At 45.8% G+C, this 17,065-nt stretch overlaps 1 protein-coding gene across 2 annotated transcripts; it reads right to left on the bottom strand.

The window, feature by feature from the left end:
- Positions 1-10,063: 10,063 nt before the first annotated feature.
- On the bottom strand, positions 10,064-15,204 carry LOC111820166 (CMRF35-like molecule 7). Of its 2 annotated transcripts, none has more exons than XM_023729267.1 (4): positions 14,157-15,204; positions 13,705-14,034; positions 13,530-13,602; positions 10,064-11,544 (listed from the first exon to the last, which is right to left on the bottom strand). In XM_023729267.1, the coding sequence occupies exons 2-4, from the start codon at positions 13,811-13,813 to the stop codon at positions 11,400-11,402; spliced, it is 327 nt and encodes a 108-aa protein (XP_023585035.1). In that variant the 5' UTR covers positions 13,814-14,034; positions 14,157-15,204; the 3' UTR covers positions 10,064-11,399. The 2 variants fall into 2 exon arrangements, with proteins under 2 accessions (XP_023585035.1, XP_023585036.1); XM_023729268.1 differs by having other exon boundaries at positions 14,716-15,204.
- Positions 15,205-17,065: the final 1,861 nt, after the last annotated feature.

The following is a 17,065-nucleotide window of genomic DNA, read 5'->3' as shown; positions in this document are numbered from 1 at the left end:
GAGAAGAAAAGAGTTATTTAAATAATGCCTTCCACATGTCTGTGATCCTATAATAAATAAATTCCTGATTTTGATGTCAGAAGAGCACAGAGAAGCTTTGAGGATCCAGGGGGCTGGGGACATCCTGAAAGACGTCATAGGTAGGTGGAAGAGGGATAGTTACAGCTGCTTCTCTTCAAGCTGGAAGACACAGGCAGAGATTTTATGCTTGTTTAGAACAGCTACCTGGGCTCCCTTGAGCCTGCTGCTCCACCAGTGGCTCCGTTGAAAATCACGTGCACCACCCTCTTGGCTGTGAAATGTTTGTGACTTCCTTTCACCTGTTAACCATGTTTTGACCTTCTGTTTTAAGTAACTAACATTTAACAGCAAAGAATGTATTCCACATAAGTCAAGGGTTTTTGACCCCTGGTATTACAACCAAATTGTGATTTTGAGCCATTTTCTTTGGGATGTGGGCCCACAGCTTGCAGAAGTTTCTTCAAGAGGTAGGGGGCCCCCTAAAAGGTGGAGACACTGTTGTGTTTGGCATCTTATTTAGATTTCTAATGTGCGTATGCATGTGTGTGCCATTCCAAAGACTCTCTCTCTCTTTTTATTAATGTTCTGGAATGCAAAAGGGGACATGAACACACACACACACACAGTGCACACACCTACACACACACAAACACACAATGACCCAGTGTGGGTCAATACTTGGGCACAGCCACCATAAAATGGAATAATGAAATGGGCTGTCCTACAAAGTAGTGACCCAGCGATTCCTGGAAGAGTTCAAGCAGAGGCTGGGGGACCCCTTGGGGGAGAAGACGGAGAAGAGATCACAGCATACAACACACACAACAGAAAGCACACACACACATGCCATACCACACAACATACAATACACACACATACAACACATACACACACAGAACCAGGTTGAACTGAGAGAAGGGGCCAGGTGGGACTGGATGTTATCAGCATGTCAGCGGGTGCAGCTCTACAGGCCCCAGGATGCTCCCAGCTCTGCTCTGCAGCCTGGCGGAACCAGCTGCTGGGGCCTGGATAAAAGCCCCTTTCTCCCACCAGAAGGAAAGCAGTGGACAGCCATCTTCTTTGTTCACAACCCCACACAGGCTGATGGGACTCTGCTCCCCTAAGGAGGAAGTGGGGGAACATGTGACCACAAATGACAGATGGAGGGTTGGGCCCTGAAGCTGTGCAGGCACCAATTCTGTGCACTCCGGCTGACCAGAAGAGGGATGCAGAATAGAGGGAGGAGTGAAGGGGTGGGAATTCGCGGAAGACTGACTCCTGACTCATTTCTGACTCATCCCTGGGAAAGCCCAGGCCCAACCACAGAGCCATAACACAGCTTTTCCTTTCCTACGGTTGTGGCCCCGTTTTCTCCTTCCCAGGCGACAGGAAGGAGAGCTGAGTTGAAGCCCATTATCACTTGAGGAGCACTGTTCCCTTTTAAATCTAGAAGACTTAGGAATAAAGTCTTAATATTTTCTGTCACAATCATGGGTTTATCCCTTGAACCTAGAAAGGTATGATGAGTTATGTAAAACTTGAGCTGTGAGGAGCTTGTACTTCAAGCAGACTTCTGACTGCAAAAACAGGTTACTGTTGTCCTGGAAGATACTGACTTGAGGAACTGAGGAGAGGAGGCAACAGTCCACTTCTCAAGGCTTCTTAAGGGTAAGAAGCTTATGCTCACACAGGCCAAGGCGCAAGGATCCAGGAGGAATGCGATGAGCCAGACAACAGAGGGTAGATCCAGCCAAGCTTTTGTGACAGACATTTTGGTCACATCCTACCCAACCTCATTCCCTCAAGATGGCGCTGGCATCATTTCCAAGTGTTCATCCTTCCCCATATGACTCAGAGAAGATGGTCCTCTCCCCAGCCACAGGGTGGTACTAATCACCTTGTCGGTGATTGGTTTAAGGGTGGTCATCTGAGCTGGAGCAAGTCTGTAAGGGGAGATCTTCTGGGAGGGAACTCTGGGAAGGTTTTCCCAGAAGTCATTGTGTATGGATGTGCTCATTGTCTGCTACAGACATCTTGGGACTTGGGAGGAGAACCAGCCTTAGCATGAAGATGACGTTGAAATAACGAATGATGCAGAAAGCAGGAAGGAACTTGCATCAACAAGCCCAAAGGCAATCCCAAAGACCACACAAACCAACTAAAAACCTTAAGTGAGTAGTTACAGTGCAGGGCTTCAAACCAGTTCTTTCAGGTTCGAACCCCTGCTAAGAATTTGCATTTCTACCCCAGATATACTGAATCAGAATCTACATTTTAACAAGATCCCCAGGTGATTTTTATGTATAATAAATTTTGAGAACCACTGCTCTACTAGTGTTTCTCAGAATTAGTCCCTAACCAGCAGCATTAGCATCGCCTGGGAACTTGTTAGAAATGGTCATAACCCTGTTAAGGTGAAACCAGAGGCGTAAGCTAATGAGGAAGCCCCTAGAAAGAGGCTAGTGCTTGGAGATAAATTGCAGGGCTTAGGAGAGCATCAGGCTTGGGCCCATTCAAAGTGGAGAGCTGTACTTGAGACACCCACATAAGGCCGGAAGACTTAAAGGGTCTACACCCTTCGCAGACTGGGAATTATCCACTTGATCGCAAAACGGACATCAGAAAACACACACACATACCCACACACAACGAAAAACAACCCCGTCTGTTGCAGCTTCGGGTAGAAAAAAATAAAAATAAAAATGATACTATGCTCTTTTTAAGGAACCCTGGTGATGCAGTGGTTAAGTTCTTGGCTGTTAACCAAAAGGTTGGTGGTTCAAACCCACCAGCAGCTCCGCTGGAGAAAAGACCTGGTGATCTGCTTCCATAAAGATTACAGCTTAGGAAACCCTGTGGGGCAGTTCTACTCTGCTATATAGGGTTGTTATGAGTCAGAATCAACTCGACGGCACACAACAATGATATGCTCTTTTAAAGAATTATCTAGGTGAGATCAAATTGACAATTGCAACATGAAAGGCTAGACGGAAAGCTTAGGGGGCACTGAGTTTAAGATGATGGTAGTAAAATAAAGTGGAAAGGAATAGTGAGAATGTAACCAATGTCACCGAACTGGACATGTAGAAATTGTTGAAATGGTATATCTTTGGCTGTGTATCCTTTCACGGGAATAAAAAAAATTTTTTTATGATACTATTATCTATAGGGTCGCTATGAGTTGGAATCAACTCAGTGGCACACACCACCACCAACAACAATAGTATTCTCTGAGAATTTTTAATTAAGGGGTTGGAATTTTAATTTACACTTGCCACACAGTTACGGGACCCTAAGCAGGAAAATTAAATTAAAACAGTGCCATGTTTACATTGACCCTTAATGCCCAGCAGAAGCAAACACAAATGCTTTCTAGAGGAAATCATCCTCAATCTACAGGTTATATTTAGACAAATATGAGCTCCCAGTATAGTATTACCAAACAGAAGAAAACAAGTCACAATAAGGATGAGTCATTAGTACCAAAATAAGAGATTTAATTCTCCAAAGATTTCTGATATTGAAATGATCCGATGAAGAATTGGTTTGAACCCACTAGCCATGCCTTGGGGGAAAGATGTGGCGGTCCAGTTCCATAAAGATTACAGCCTAGGAAACCCTATGGGGCAGTTCTACTCTGTCCTATAGAGTCGCTATAAGTTGGAACTGACTCAATGGCAGTGGGTTTTTTGGTTTTTATAGGCTTAAATTGCATGTGGTGAGACAGTCTTTCTCCACCTCCCTTCCCCCCTTTTTTAAAATTGAGAACCCAAGCTGACATCTCAGAATGCTTCTGATAAGCCCCTTGGGGAAGATGGTAAAAGTCTCTTAGGATATTTGGAAGATTGACAGTGGAGCCACTCAGAGATGTAGTTGCCCAAAACGCGCAGCCCCACTCTTGATACGGGTGAGTAGGACACGGTGTGATACCCTTGACCAGGACCAGGACAAATCAGGCCCAGGTCAGCAAGTTCAGTCTTTCTGTCTCAGTCACCCAGGAAGGACTCCCTAAAAACCCATCAGTACTTGAGCTACTGGTCCTGGCTGAGGGTGACAGTGGTCCAGGTGCCCTAGGAGGCCACATTGATTGGATTCTGGCTGAGGGTGACAATGGTTCAGGTGTCCTGGGAGGCCACACTGGATGGGCAGTGGGGAAACAGCCTACATGTCTCTTTGGCCCTTATGGAGCTGGATGGACCCTGCCAGGCTGTAAACTTGGTAACTTTTTAAAAATATCAGCTTTATCGAACTATAACTTACATATAGTAAGACTTACTGATTGTAAGTATACAATTTGATGAGTTTTGGCAAATGTATACAGATGTGAAACCACCACCACACTCATGATATAGAACACTTCCATCACTCCAGAATGTTCCCTTGTGCCCTTTTGCATCAATCCACTCTCCCCGACTCCCTCACCTCCAGTCCCTGGCAACCACTGAGCTGCTTTCTGTCACTATAGCTTGCTTTTTCTCAAATTTCATTTGAAAGGAATCCTATACTCCTTTGTGTCTGGCTTCATTCACTTAGCACAATTCTTTTATGATTCATCCACACCATTGACTGTATCATTAGTTTGCCTCTTTTTTTTCCTGAGTAGTCTTCCATAGTATGGATACACCAGACTTTGTTTACCCCTTTATTGAATGATCGGTGTTTGGATTGTTTCCTTTGTTATCTTTTTAACCTTGGGTCCCCTTGGGTGCCCCTACAGTGTTTTGGACCCACTAGGTGTTCAATAAGGAGCCCTGGTGGTGCAGTGGTTAAAGACCTTAGCTGCTAATTGAAAGGTCAGTGGTTTGAACCCACCAGCCGTGGGAGAAAGATGTGGCAGTTTGCTTCTGTAAAGATTACAGCCTTGGGAACCCTATGGGGCAGTTCTACTCTGTCCTATACAGTCACTATGAGTTGAAATTGACTCAACGGCAATGGGAATGGAAGTGCTCAACACTGGTTTGTAGAGCAAAGGAATGAGAAAATTAACGAATAGAGAGTCTGAGTCATAGGCACAAAGGTGATTCATGAGCCTGGCTGGGGGATGGCAGGAGGTGGACAGGGGCAGCATCCTGGCTAGGTCTGGGGTTCCTAAGCCTAGAGTGGGGCTGGATTGGAGGAAAGGTGACCAGGGGATGAGGAACTGGGATATAGAGGTTACAGGGCAGCAGATGGTGCTGTTCCCAGAAGGGGGATAGGAGAGTGGGGCTCAAAGGGAGCCCAGACCCCCAAGGTGTCTTCCTCAGTAACCATCACATCCTGAGAACACAGGCGGCACCCAGGAGAGTGGCCAGAGCTGCCACTGGCCCCCTATTCCGGCTGGATGCTTGACTCAGCCTTTTGTTGTTGTTGGGTGCCTTCGAATCGGTTCCGACTCGTAGCGACCCTACGTACAACAAAGAAACCCTGCCCTGCCTGCACCATCCTCGCAATCATTGTTATGCTTGAGCCCGTTGTTTCAGCCACTGTGTAAATCCATCTCGTTAAGGGTCTCCCCCTTCTTCACTGAGGACCCTCTACTTTACCAAGCATGATGTCCTTCTTCAGGGACTGATCCCTCCTGATAACACGTCCAAATTATGTGAGACGTAGTCTCGCCATCCTTGCTTCTAAGGAGCATTCTGGTTGTACTTTTCCAAGACAGATTTGTTCATTCTTTTGGCAGTCCATGGTATATTCAATATTCTTCGCCAACCCCACAATTCAAAGGCATCAATTCTTCTTTGGTCTTCCTTATTCATTGTCCAACTTTCGCATGCATATTAGGCTATTAAAAACACCATGGCTTGGGTCAGGTGCACCTTAGTCTTCAAGGTGACATCTTGCTTTTTAACACTTTAAAGAGGTCTTTTGCAGCAGATTTGCCCAATGCAATGTGTCTTTTGATTTTTTGACTGCTGCTTCCATGGGTGTTGATTGTGGATCCAAGTAAAATAGAAATCCTTGACAACTTCAATCTTTTCTCCGTTTATCACGATGTTGCTTATTGGTCCAGTTGTGAAGATTTTTGTCTTCTTTATGTTGAGGTGTAATCCATACTGAAGGCTGTGGTCTTTGATCTTCATCCGTAAGCGCTTCACGTCTTCTTCACTTTCAGCAAGCAAGGTTGTGTCATCTGTATAATGCAATTGTTAATGAACCTTCCTCTAATCCTGATGCCCCATTCTTCTTCATATATATAGTCCAGTTTCTCGGATTATTTGCTTAGCATACAGATTGAATAAGTATGGTGAAAGTATACAACCCTGACCCACACCTTTCCTGATTTTAAACCATGCAGTATCTCCTTGTTTTGTTTGAATGACTGTCTCTTGATCTATGTACAGGTTCCTCATGAGCACAATCAAGTATTCTGGAATTTCTTCTGTTCACAATGTTGTCCATAATTTCTTATGATCCACACAGTGGAATGCCTTTGCATAGTCAATAAAACACAGGGAAACATCTTTCTTGTATTCTCTGCTTTCAGCCAGGATCCATCTGACATCAGCAATTACATCCCTGGTTCCACGTCCTCTTCTGAATCTGGCTTGAATTTCTGACAGGTCTCTGTCAATATACTGCTGTAGCCGCTTTTGAATGATCTTCATCAAAATTTTACTTGCGTGTGATATTAATGATATTGTTCGATACTTTCTGCATTTGGTTGGACCACCTTTCTTTGGAATAGGCATAAATATAGATCTCTTCCAGTAAGTTTGCCAGGCAGCTGTCTTCCAAATTTCTTGGCATAGAAAAGCGAGCACTTCGCTCGCTGCATCCGTTTGTTGAAACATCTCAATTGGTATTCCGTCAATTCCTGGAGCCTTGTTTTTTGCCAGTGCCTTCAGTGCAGCTTGGACTTATTCCTTCAGTACCATTGGTTCTTGATCCTATGTTACCTCCTGAAATGGTTGAACGTCGACTAATTCTTTTTGGGTATAGTGACTCTGTGTTTTCCTGCCATCTTCTTTTGATGCTTCCTTTGTCGTTTAATATTTTCCCCATAAAACCCTTCACTATTGCAACTCAAGGCTTCAATTTTTTCTTCAGTTCTTTTGGCTTGAGAAACGCAGATTGTGTTCTTCTCTTTTGGTTTTCTGTCTCCAGGTCTTTGCACAACATCATTATAGTACTTTACTTTATCTTCTCAAGCCGCCCTTTGAAATCTTCTGTTCAGCTCTTTTACTTCATCATTTCTTCCTTTTGCCTTAGCTACTCGACGTTCAAGAACAAGTTTCAGAGTCTCTTCTGACATCCATTTTGGCCTTTTCTTTCTTTCCTATCTTTTTAATGACCTCTTGCTTTCTTCATGTATGATGTTCTTGATGTCATTCCAAGACTCATCTGGTCTTTGATCATTGGTGTTCAAAGTGTCAAATCTAATCTTGAGATGTCTCTAAATTCAGGTGGGATATACTCTAGGTTATACTTTGGCTCTCCATGGACTTGTTTTAATTTTATTCAGCTTCAGCTTGCACTTGCATATGAGCAATTGATGGTCTGTTCCATAGTTGGACCCTGGCCTTTTTCTGACTGCTGATATTGAGCTTTTCCATCATCTCTTTCCACATATGTAGTTGATTTGAGTCCTGTATTCCATCTGGCGAGGTCCACGTGTATAGTCACCATTTATGTTGTTGAAAAAAGTTATTTGCAATAAAGAAGTCGTTGGTCTTGCAAAATTCTATCATGTGATCTCCGGCATTGTTTCTATCACCAAGGCAATATTTTCCAACTACCGATCCTTCTTTGTTTCCAACTTTCGTATTCCAATCACCAGTAATTATCAATGCATCCTGATTGCATGTTCGATTAATTTCAGACTGCAGAAGTTGGTAAAAATGTTCAATTTCTTCCTCTTTGACCTTAGTGGTTGGTTTGAATAACAGTCGTATTAACTGGTCTTCCTTGCAGGCGTATGGATATTGTCCTATCACTGACAGTGTTGTACTTCAGGATAGATCTTGAAATGTTTGTTCTTTTTGATGATGAATGCAATGCCATTCCTCTTCAAGTTGTCATTCCTGGCATAGTAGACCATATGATTGTCCAATTCAAAATGGCCAATACCAGTTCATTTCAGCTTATTAATGCCTAGGATATTGATATTTATGCGTTCTATTTAATTTTTGACGATTTTCGATTTTCCTAGATTCATACTTCGTACATTCCACATTCCAATTATTAATGTATGTTTGCAGCTTATCTTCTCATTTTGAGCAAATGAAGATTCCAAAAGCTAGACTTCATCCATGTCATTAAGGTCGATTCTCCTTTGAGGAGGCAGCTCTTCCCAAGTCGTCTTTTGAGTGCCTTCGACATGAAGGGCTCATCTTCTGGCACTATATCAGACAGTGTTCTGCTGCTATTCATAAGGTTTTCACTGACTAATTCTTTTCAGAAGTAGACCATTGGGTCCTTCTTCCTAGACTGTCTTAGTCTGGAAGCTCAGCTGAATCCTGTCTGCCATGGGTGACCCTGCCGGTATTTGAATACTGGTGGCATAGCTTCCAGCATCACAGCAACACGCAAGCTCCCACAGTACAACAAACTAACAAATGCTTGGGGGCTCAGCCTTTTAGGGAGCAGGAAATTGGGGTAAGCTGCTATCTGCAGGTGGGGATGGAAGCAGACCCAGCCACAAAGATCTGAGGAAGATGAGGCATGGGAAGCAAGGCCAGGACAGACAAGTGAGCGGAGAGAGAGAAAAACTTCAGAGAATAGGTTGAGAGCAGTGCTAGAAAGATATTCCTTTTGCCTCATTTGTTAAGAAAACAACACTCAGGATAATATCCAGCATCATGAAGAAACAAGCCCTTGTCCCAAGCCCTGGTAAAGGGCCCTTCTCATTGTCATGTCCTCCTGGCATGGGCTGCTGCCACCTCTCCTGCCCTTGATCAGCTGCCCTCCTCTCTGGGTGAACTTCTTCTGTGGTCAAGCAGTTGCTCAGAAGTACAGACCCATGGGAAGGAACACACAGGGAAGGATAAGTTGTGCTTTTCTCTTAAGAGAGCAATCTGTACCTACTCTTTTCATTTCTCTACCTTTACCAACTCTGGGGCTATAATAAATGCTTAAATCAGCATATAAGGAATCATAGTCTACAGCTATTTAAGGGCATGAGGCTTTCTCCACTAGACTCTTAACTGAAACGTATTTTCTAGAAAGTGCAAATCCAGCTCCAGTGGCTGATTTATTTATTTTCAGTCTTTCTCCCTACCCCCAGATGATGGGAAGATTAGGCAAGCGTTGTTGCACAGCATTCACTGGAACCACAAGGTGCATTTCCCAGGAATGTGTAGGTGGGTGGGGTAGAGGTAGGAGTGGCATTCAGGACAGACAACAATAGATATGTTAAGAGCATAGATGAGAGAGAGCTGCACTGAGCTGCCAGGTACCAAGTAGCGGATTAAGAAAAATGAGCCAGAATCAAAGTAACAGTCAAGACTTTAACTATTTATTGCAATAGTACAGGAGTCACTGCGTGGTGCAAACGGTTGATGCTTTTGACTGCTAACTGAAAGGTTGGAGGTTCAAGTACACCCAGAGGCATCTCAGAAGAAAGTCCTCATGATGTACTTCTGAAAAATCAGCCATTGACAACCCTATGGAGCATAGTTCTACTCTGTAACACATGGGGTTGCCATGAGTTGGAGTCAACGGCAACTGGTTTAACCTGGAAAAAGAGTTTTCTTAAAAATTTTTTTATTGTGTTTTAGGTGAAAGTTTACAGCACAAATTAGTTTCTCGTTCAAAAATTTAGCCACAAATTGTTTTGTGACATTGGTTGCAACCCCCGCAAAGTGTCAGCACTCTCCTCCTTCCCCTTTCCACCCCCGGTTCCTCTGTGTTCATTCGTCCACTTTTCCTGTCCCTTCCTGCTTTCTCGTCTTCTCTTTTGGGCAGGAGTTGCCCACTTGGTCTTGTATACTTGATTGATCTAAGAAACACGTTCCTCACGTGTGTGGTTGTTTTATAGGCCTGTCTAATCTTTGGCTGAAAGGTGGACTTTGGGAGTGGCTTCAGTTCTGAGGTGGCAGGGTATCCGGGGGCCATAGTCTCGGGGGTTCCTCCAGTCTCTGTCAGACCAGTAAGTCTGGTCTGTTTTTGTGAATTTTGTTTTTTTAATTGTGGTAAGCATATATATAACAAAACATTTGCCGTGTCAACATTTCTTATGTGTACAATTCACACTCATCATGCTGTGTAACCATCCCTACCATCTGTTTCCAAGTTTCTCAATCACCCTTAACAGATATTCAGCTTTAATTAACAACACGACTTAAACAACATTATTTAAAATAAACAACAGTATTCCCCTCGGTTTTAATCACCACGCCCCTTCCACCCTGAGGTAGTTTCTTGAAGTTTAACAGCCCCACAGCCGCAGGGGCAAGTTAACGGTAAGTACTGTATGCACCGGCTTGCTCCGAGCAAGGTACAACGGGCGTGCTAATCTGTGGTGAGCAATTTCACATGGGTTTCACCTCATTGTTAACGTGGTGGGGTACAGGTGAAACTGTGCTGTGCAGTTTGGTGGCAAGGCGCAGCTGGGCCCATGCGTACCTTGATTATTGGGTAATCCGGCTCTGCCCACAGGAGATGGTCTAAGCAGTTGTCCTGAGAAGACTGAAGGGCCAGACTCCTAAGCTGCAGCCCCAGGAAGTCCTAGCATCTGATGGGGAGGGAGGATGGTGGGTCCGGCGAGGCAGGGTGGAGGAGGAGGAAGGATAAAGCTGAACCCAGGTAGGCTCCCGTTTCTCCTCAGCTCTGCAGACTCAAGCCAAGTGTCCTCCCTGGGCAGAGGGCACATCCAAACTGCTCAGGCCCCCAAACTAGGAATACACCACAAATCACCCTCTTGGGGAGTGTGCGCTTCAGTCAAGGATCTCGGTGACACGGGTCATCAAAGCCCCGCTCGACCAGCTTAAGAAAAGGCGAGCTTGTCTCAGGAATGTCAGAAACCAGGCACTTGGTGAGTCTCCATGTCTGCCTCTCTCACACATAGCTGCTGCTTCTCTCTGTGCTTCAGTCCCAGGCTCTGCGCCGGAAGTTGTTCCAGCAGTGGGGACATGGCTATCCACCGACAGCCTGACCATGAGCCTCGTCTGCTCTGGTGGGGTGGGGTGTTTGCTACCAGAAGGCGTGGGAATAAGGTGTTGGCACTCCATGTGGCGATGACGTCTCAGGAGGAGTCCCAGCTGTGTCTGGAGCTGTGCAGAGCAGGGAAGGTGCCTGGCCAGCTCCTGAGGCCAGGGCAGAGGCCCGGGTCGCAAGCCTCTGGCATGGCATCTCGAGGACTTAGGGGCTGTTTCTTCTGCAGGCACCTGTGTCTGATCTGGAAACCGGGTCCAGGGTTGGAAGGTTCTGCTCTTCCATATAAGGGGCTGTGTCTTTGGTCAGAGGGTCCCAGGACAAGTCCACACAGTCAGGTCAATCCCATTGCTCCTCTGGACCCTCTGAGACCCCTTCAACCAGAGTACGGCACCAAGCAAGATGAGCAGGATGGGCACCTTCACAAATACCAGGAGCATGTAGTGGGTCCTGTGAGAGGGGCAGAGGCGCAGAGCGAGAGCTGGAGGACTTCAGTTCCCCCAGAGCTCTCATTCCCTGTGCCCCAACACGGTGGAGCCATTACCCCACTCAGCCTGGAACCCTGGGCACAGTAGCCCTGCTGGGGAGACCACTACAAACCACCATAACCTGCTCAGATCTTTGGATAGTAACCTCAGCTGGTTTTGTACTGGCCCACCTTCCTTTCTAATTTCACCTCTGGGACTTCTGCCCAAAGTACATTTCAGCCCAATAGAAGCACCGAAAACCAGTTGCCCTCGAGCCATCTCTGACTCATGACAACCCCACGAGTGTGAGAACAGAATTGCGCTCCATAAGGTTTTCAATGGCTGACTGTTTTGGAAACAAATTGCTAGGACTTTCTTCCGAGGCATCCCTGGGTGGACTTGAACCTCCGGCCTTCTGGTTAGCAGCCAGGTGTGTTAGCTGCTTGCACCATTCAGGGACTCCAATAGAAGCACCTAAACTCATTGCCGTTGAGTTGATTCTGACTCATAGCAACCCTATAGGACAGAGTAGAACTGCCCCATAGGGTTTCCAAGGCAGTAATCTTTATGGAAGCAGACTGCCACATCTTTCTCCCGCAGAGCAGTTGTGAATTCAGACCACTGACCTTCAGTTAGCAGTTGAGTACTTTAACCATTGCACTGCCAGGGCTTCCTTATAAGTACCTAAAACCCACTGCCATCGAGTTGATTCTGACTCATAGTGACCCCATAGGGTTTCTAAAACTGTAAATCTTTATGGAAACAGACTACCATATCTTTCTCCTGCAGAGCCGCTGGTGATTTGGAACCACCAACCTTTTGGTTAGCAATCGATTGATTTAACCACTGCACCACCAGGGCGCCCACCACCAGGGCTCCTATAAACCAAACCCAAACCCACTGCTGTTGAGTTGATTCCAACTCACAGCAACCCTACAGGACAGAGTAGAACTGCCCCATAGAGTTTCCAAGAAGCGGCTGGTGGATTCAAACTGCTGACTTTTGGTTAGCAGCCAAGAGCTTAACCACTGCACCACCAGGGCTCTTAAGCACCTAGAGACCCCCAAATATAGTTTTCCTGCCTCTGTGCTTTTGCTATTCTTGCTAATGCCAGCTCCAGGTCACTTTCCTCAACCACCGAGGTTAACTTATCTCCCTGCTCTGTGGCACTTGCTGCTTTGCCTCATGTCTTATCTCCCCTTGGCACCCACTAGGTCATCAAGTGTTTTTGTCAGCCGACTGAATGAGTGGATGATATATAGAGAAGAGTTCCCCAGAGAGATTCTGCTGAGGGCTCAAATGGGAAGAGAGTGGATGAGGAGTAATAACAGGACAGATGAGACAGAGGGTGGGCTCGGGGACTTAACTTGGGCTATACCAGGCTCTAGTGGGGATGTGCAGCTGATATCAGGCCATAGCACTGAGTGTTATGGATAGAACTGTGTCCCCCAAAAAGATACGTTGAACTCCTAACCTCTGGTACCTATGAGCATGGCCTTGTTAGGAAATACGGTCTTTGAAGATGTTGCCAGTTAACATGAGGCCATACTGGAGTAAGGTGGGTCCTAATCTGATATGAGTGGTGTCCTTATAAAAGAGAAGAGACACAGAGACAGACAGAGATGGAAGGAAGATGTCCATGTGAAGATGGAGGCAGAGATTGAAGTGATGAATCTACAAGCCAAGGAATGCCAAGGATTGCCGGCTGTCACCAGAAGGTAGGACAGAAGCATGGGACGGATTCTTCCTCAGAAGGAATCCACTTGGCCAACACCCTGATTTCAGACTCCTAGCTTCCAGAAACATGAGACAATTCACTTCTGTGCTTATAAGCCACCTAATTTGTGGTACTTTGTTACAGCAACCCATATTAGGAAACTGATACGGTGGCAGAAGGAGTCCTCAGCCTTGGCTTCCCCATAGGAGGAGCCCCAGGTAGGGTCAGGAGAAGGAGCTGCAAGGACTCACCTGACGTAGGAGGTGGAGGACTTGGCTAATGGTTTGGAAGACAGGTTTGTTGGTGTGGTCAGAACTGCTTTCGCTGGACAAAGGCAAAGTTAGTCACAGGTTATGGGCTTTAGATTGGAGGTTCATGAGTGGCTGACAACACCAACCCTGCCCTGCCAGATGAGAAAGTACCTACCTGAGCCAACAGTCACTTTAACTTGGACTCCAAGGTCAGATCCACTTTTCTCAATCCCACACCAGTAGATGTCGGCATCCTCTCTGCTGAGCTTCTCCATGGTCACCATGAAGGAGTGGTTCCTGTGATTGTCCCTGATAGACAATCCGTCTTCCTTCACTTCTTGCTCTGTTCCTGTACTTTGAATGAGGATCTTACAGAAATTCCAGATTTTCCCTTGGCACCACCACTTTCTGTGGGTCTTCTACGCTGCATCATAGCGGCACTGCATAGTCACCGAGCCCTGCTCTGGGTTGCTCACTGACTTCGGACCTTGGATTGAGAAGCAGCCTGGAAAACAGAATCCCAAGATAGAGCTCCCCCACCCTGAGCCAGGTTGGCCAAGGAGCCCCATGGAGCTTACGGGGCCCCAGGCCGATACCCAAGGCCTTCCCAGCCACTGCCTAACACACCTGACTCCTCACATCCTCTCTCCTTCCTTGTCCCTTCAAGGCTGTTCTCATCTGCTCTCCTCCTTCTTCTCTGCCTCCTCTGTCTCAGAGGCCTCTGCTGATTCTCTTCTCTTCCCTTCTCGTTAAATCTTGATGTAACCAGTGGCATGTTGGTCAACTTGCTAAAAACGTCCTGGTTTGCAGCATTTGCCAATTCCTGTGGTGTAAATACTCCCACCATGGCTAATTTCAGGCTGTCAATGTGATGTCACTGGATGCAGAGTTGGAAAGACGTGTCCATAATCAGCTCTTGTGAGGAGGTATGAGCCTATACAAGCAGGTACAAACTGGCTTCTGCACACCAGGGATGCTCCAGGGTTCTCTCTCCAGCCTTCATCTCACCTCACTTCATGTGCCCCTCTGATTATTTCCTTCCACTATGGCTCCAAGTATTGTCTAAGTACTGATGACTCTCAAATCTACATGTAATCCCACTTCTCCCCTTAGCTGTAGCCCACTGTTTACAAATACACACTGGATGTCTCTACCTCGAATTGCATAGTTACAGAACTAAGCTTACCACCTCCTCCATGCTGAACCTACTCTTCATCAGTATTTCCCCTCTAGTGGAGTTTCACAGGGGCAGGCCGACAAAAGTCTGATATAAGTTGAGCAGGTTAGAGATGAGTATAAATTGAGTGGGTATCCTGTTAAATTGGCTGATTCCTGTTAAGATGACCGTTTTGAGATAGGCTCTCTTTTCTTGCCGATGACCACATGTGCGTTGGCCACACGGAAGTGAACAAAGGGGCAGAGAATCATGGTGCAATCCTCTCTTGACACGCACAGCCTCAGAGGCTCGGGGGCAGGACGAGGTCTCTGCAAAGCGAGGAAGTTAGGACAATCGCACCATCCACTATGCTGCCCCCTCCTCACCCCTTGGTACATTTTTCCCTGAGCCACTTTAGTTGAACTGAGGTTGGCCATTTGTAGTCAATAGAATAATGTCCTTCTCCCTCCCCAAAGATGTCCACTCCTAATCCCTAGAACCTGTGAATATGTACCTTGCATGGCAAAAGAGACTTTGTAGATGTGATTAAGTGAAGGATCTTGAGATGGGGAGGTTATCCTGGATTATCCAGCAGGTCCAGTGTAGCCACAAGGGTCCTTATAAGTGAAAGGGGGAGGCAGGAGAATGAGTATCAGAGTCAGAGAGAGATATGAAGATGTTATGCTGCTGGTTTTGAAGATGGAGGAAGGAGCCAGGAGCCAAGGAATGCAGGTGGCCTCTAGAAGCTGGAAAAGGCAAGGAAATAAATTCTAGGACTTTGAACCAGTTTGTTCCAGTTTGAATTCCTGCTGAGAATTTGCATTTCTAACAAGTTCCCAGAAAGGAGCCCTGGTGGCTCAGTGGTTAAAGTGATCGACTATTAACTGAAAGGTTGGCGGTTCAAACCACTAGTGGCTCTGTGGGAGAAAGAGGTGGCAGTCTGCTTCCGTAGAGATTTATAGCCTTGGAAACCCTATGAAGTCACTTTGAGTTAGAATTGACTCGACGGCAATGGGTTTGGTTTGGTTTTTGGTTTAACAAGTTCCAAGGCAATGCTAATACTGCTAGTTAGGGACCAATTCCGAGAACCATTAGCACAGCAGTGGTTCTCAAAATTTATTATACGTAAGAATCACCTAGGAATCTTGTTAAACTGTAGGTTCTGATTGAGTGTATCTTGGGTGGAAATGCAAATTCTCAGTAGGGGTTCGAACCGGAACAAACTGGTTCAAAGCCCTGATAAATTCTCCCTTAGAGCCTCCAGAAGTAATACACTTGATTTTACCCAGTGAAACCATTTTGGAGACCCTGGGTGATGCAAATGGTTAACATGCTCAGCTGCTAACCAAAGGGTTGGTGGTTTGAGTCCACCCAGAGGCACCTTGGAAGAAAAGCCTGGAGATCTACTGCCAAAAAACCAGCCATTGAAAACCGTATGGAACATAGTTCTATTCTGACACACAGGGTCGCCATGAGTCAGAATTGACTGGCCGACAAAATCAATAAATAAAAGATCTTCAAAAATGTAGCATAATAAATTTGTGTTGTTTTAAACCACTAAGTTAGTGGTAATTTGTTATAGTAGCAATAGGAAGCTAATACAGTATTTCATTTAGGAGAACCAACTTTATACTCTTCAAACCAAGAGCTTTACTAGAGAACTCGGTTTCTTCGTTGACTCTGTCTTCTCCCTCATTCTCCACAACCAAATTTAACACAATTTCATCAATTCTGCCTTAGAAACACTTCTTAAAATTATCTTTTTATTTACCTTCTGTGCTGTCACAGTCCATGAGAACAGCATGACATAGAAAGATTATGAAATGTGTATGCAGAGAAATACATTTACCACTGAGTAGATGGCAAACCTTGGGCAATTACTTAGCTCTGAGCCTTGGTTCCTTATTTGTAAAATGGCTATGTCACTTCCACCTTGCAGGTGGGGGTGCTCCATTAGCTTCAGCTGGTAGACAGGCCAGGGCCCCATCTCGTGCCAGGATTGTGGCAGGAGTGTCCTGAGATGTCCCCTGCCTCCTGCAGCACCCATCCTCCAATCTCCTCTCCAAATCGCTGCTAGAGTTTCGTTCTGAAGCTGTCCCCACCTCCTCTGCATCTGCACTTGCCATGAGCCCTTAAACATCTTTCTGGACGTCTCCAGCAGCCATGTTCCACCGCTGCCTCAGAATGAGTTAAAATCCCTTCGTTTGGCATTCAAGATTTTTTTGCAGTCTGGATCTGTTAGGGATAGAAATGTGTTTCCCCCAAATATGAATTGGAATCCTAACCCTTGTGCCTGTGGATCTAATCTCATTTCCCTTCATTTCCTCAGGGCCTGGTGCAATGCCTGGCATGTAGTAGGAGCCAAGCACATTTGGCTGAA

The sequence above is a fragment of the Trichechus manatus genome, unplaced genomic scaffold, assembly GCF_000243295.1.
Source record: "Trichechus manatus latirostris isolate Lorelei unplaced genomic scaffold, TriManLat1.0 scaffold00028, whole genome shotgun sequence".
Taxonomy (NCBI): Eukaryota; Metazoa; Chordata; class Mammalia; order Sirenia; family Trichechidae; genus Trichechus; species Trichechus manatus.
The sequence above is the reverse complement of the archived record's forward strand: the minus strand, read 5'-3'. Positions and strand labels throughout refer to the sequence as shown.

What these genes read in the sequence shown, in the direction of transcription:
- LOC111820166 (XM_023729267.1), bottom strand. Translation starts at nt 13,813, where the DNA reads ATGGTGACCATGGAGAAGCTCAGCAGAGAGGATGCCGACATCTACTGG. An exon ending in TAAAGTGACTGTTGGCTCAG is followed by an intron (nt 13,603 to 13,704) that starts GTAGGTACTTTC and finishes GCCTTTGTCCAG; the next exon opens with CGAAAGCAGTTCTGACCACA. An exon ending in TCCTCCACCTCCTACGTCAG is followed by an intron (nt 11,545 to 13,529) that starts GTGAGTCCTTGC and finishes CCCCTCTCACAG; the next exon opens with GACCCACTACATGCTCCTGG.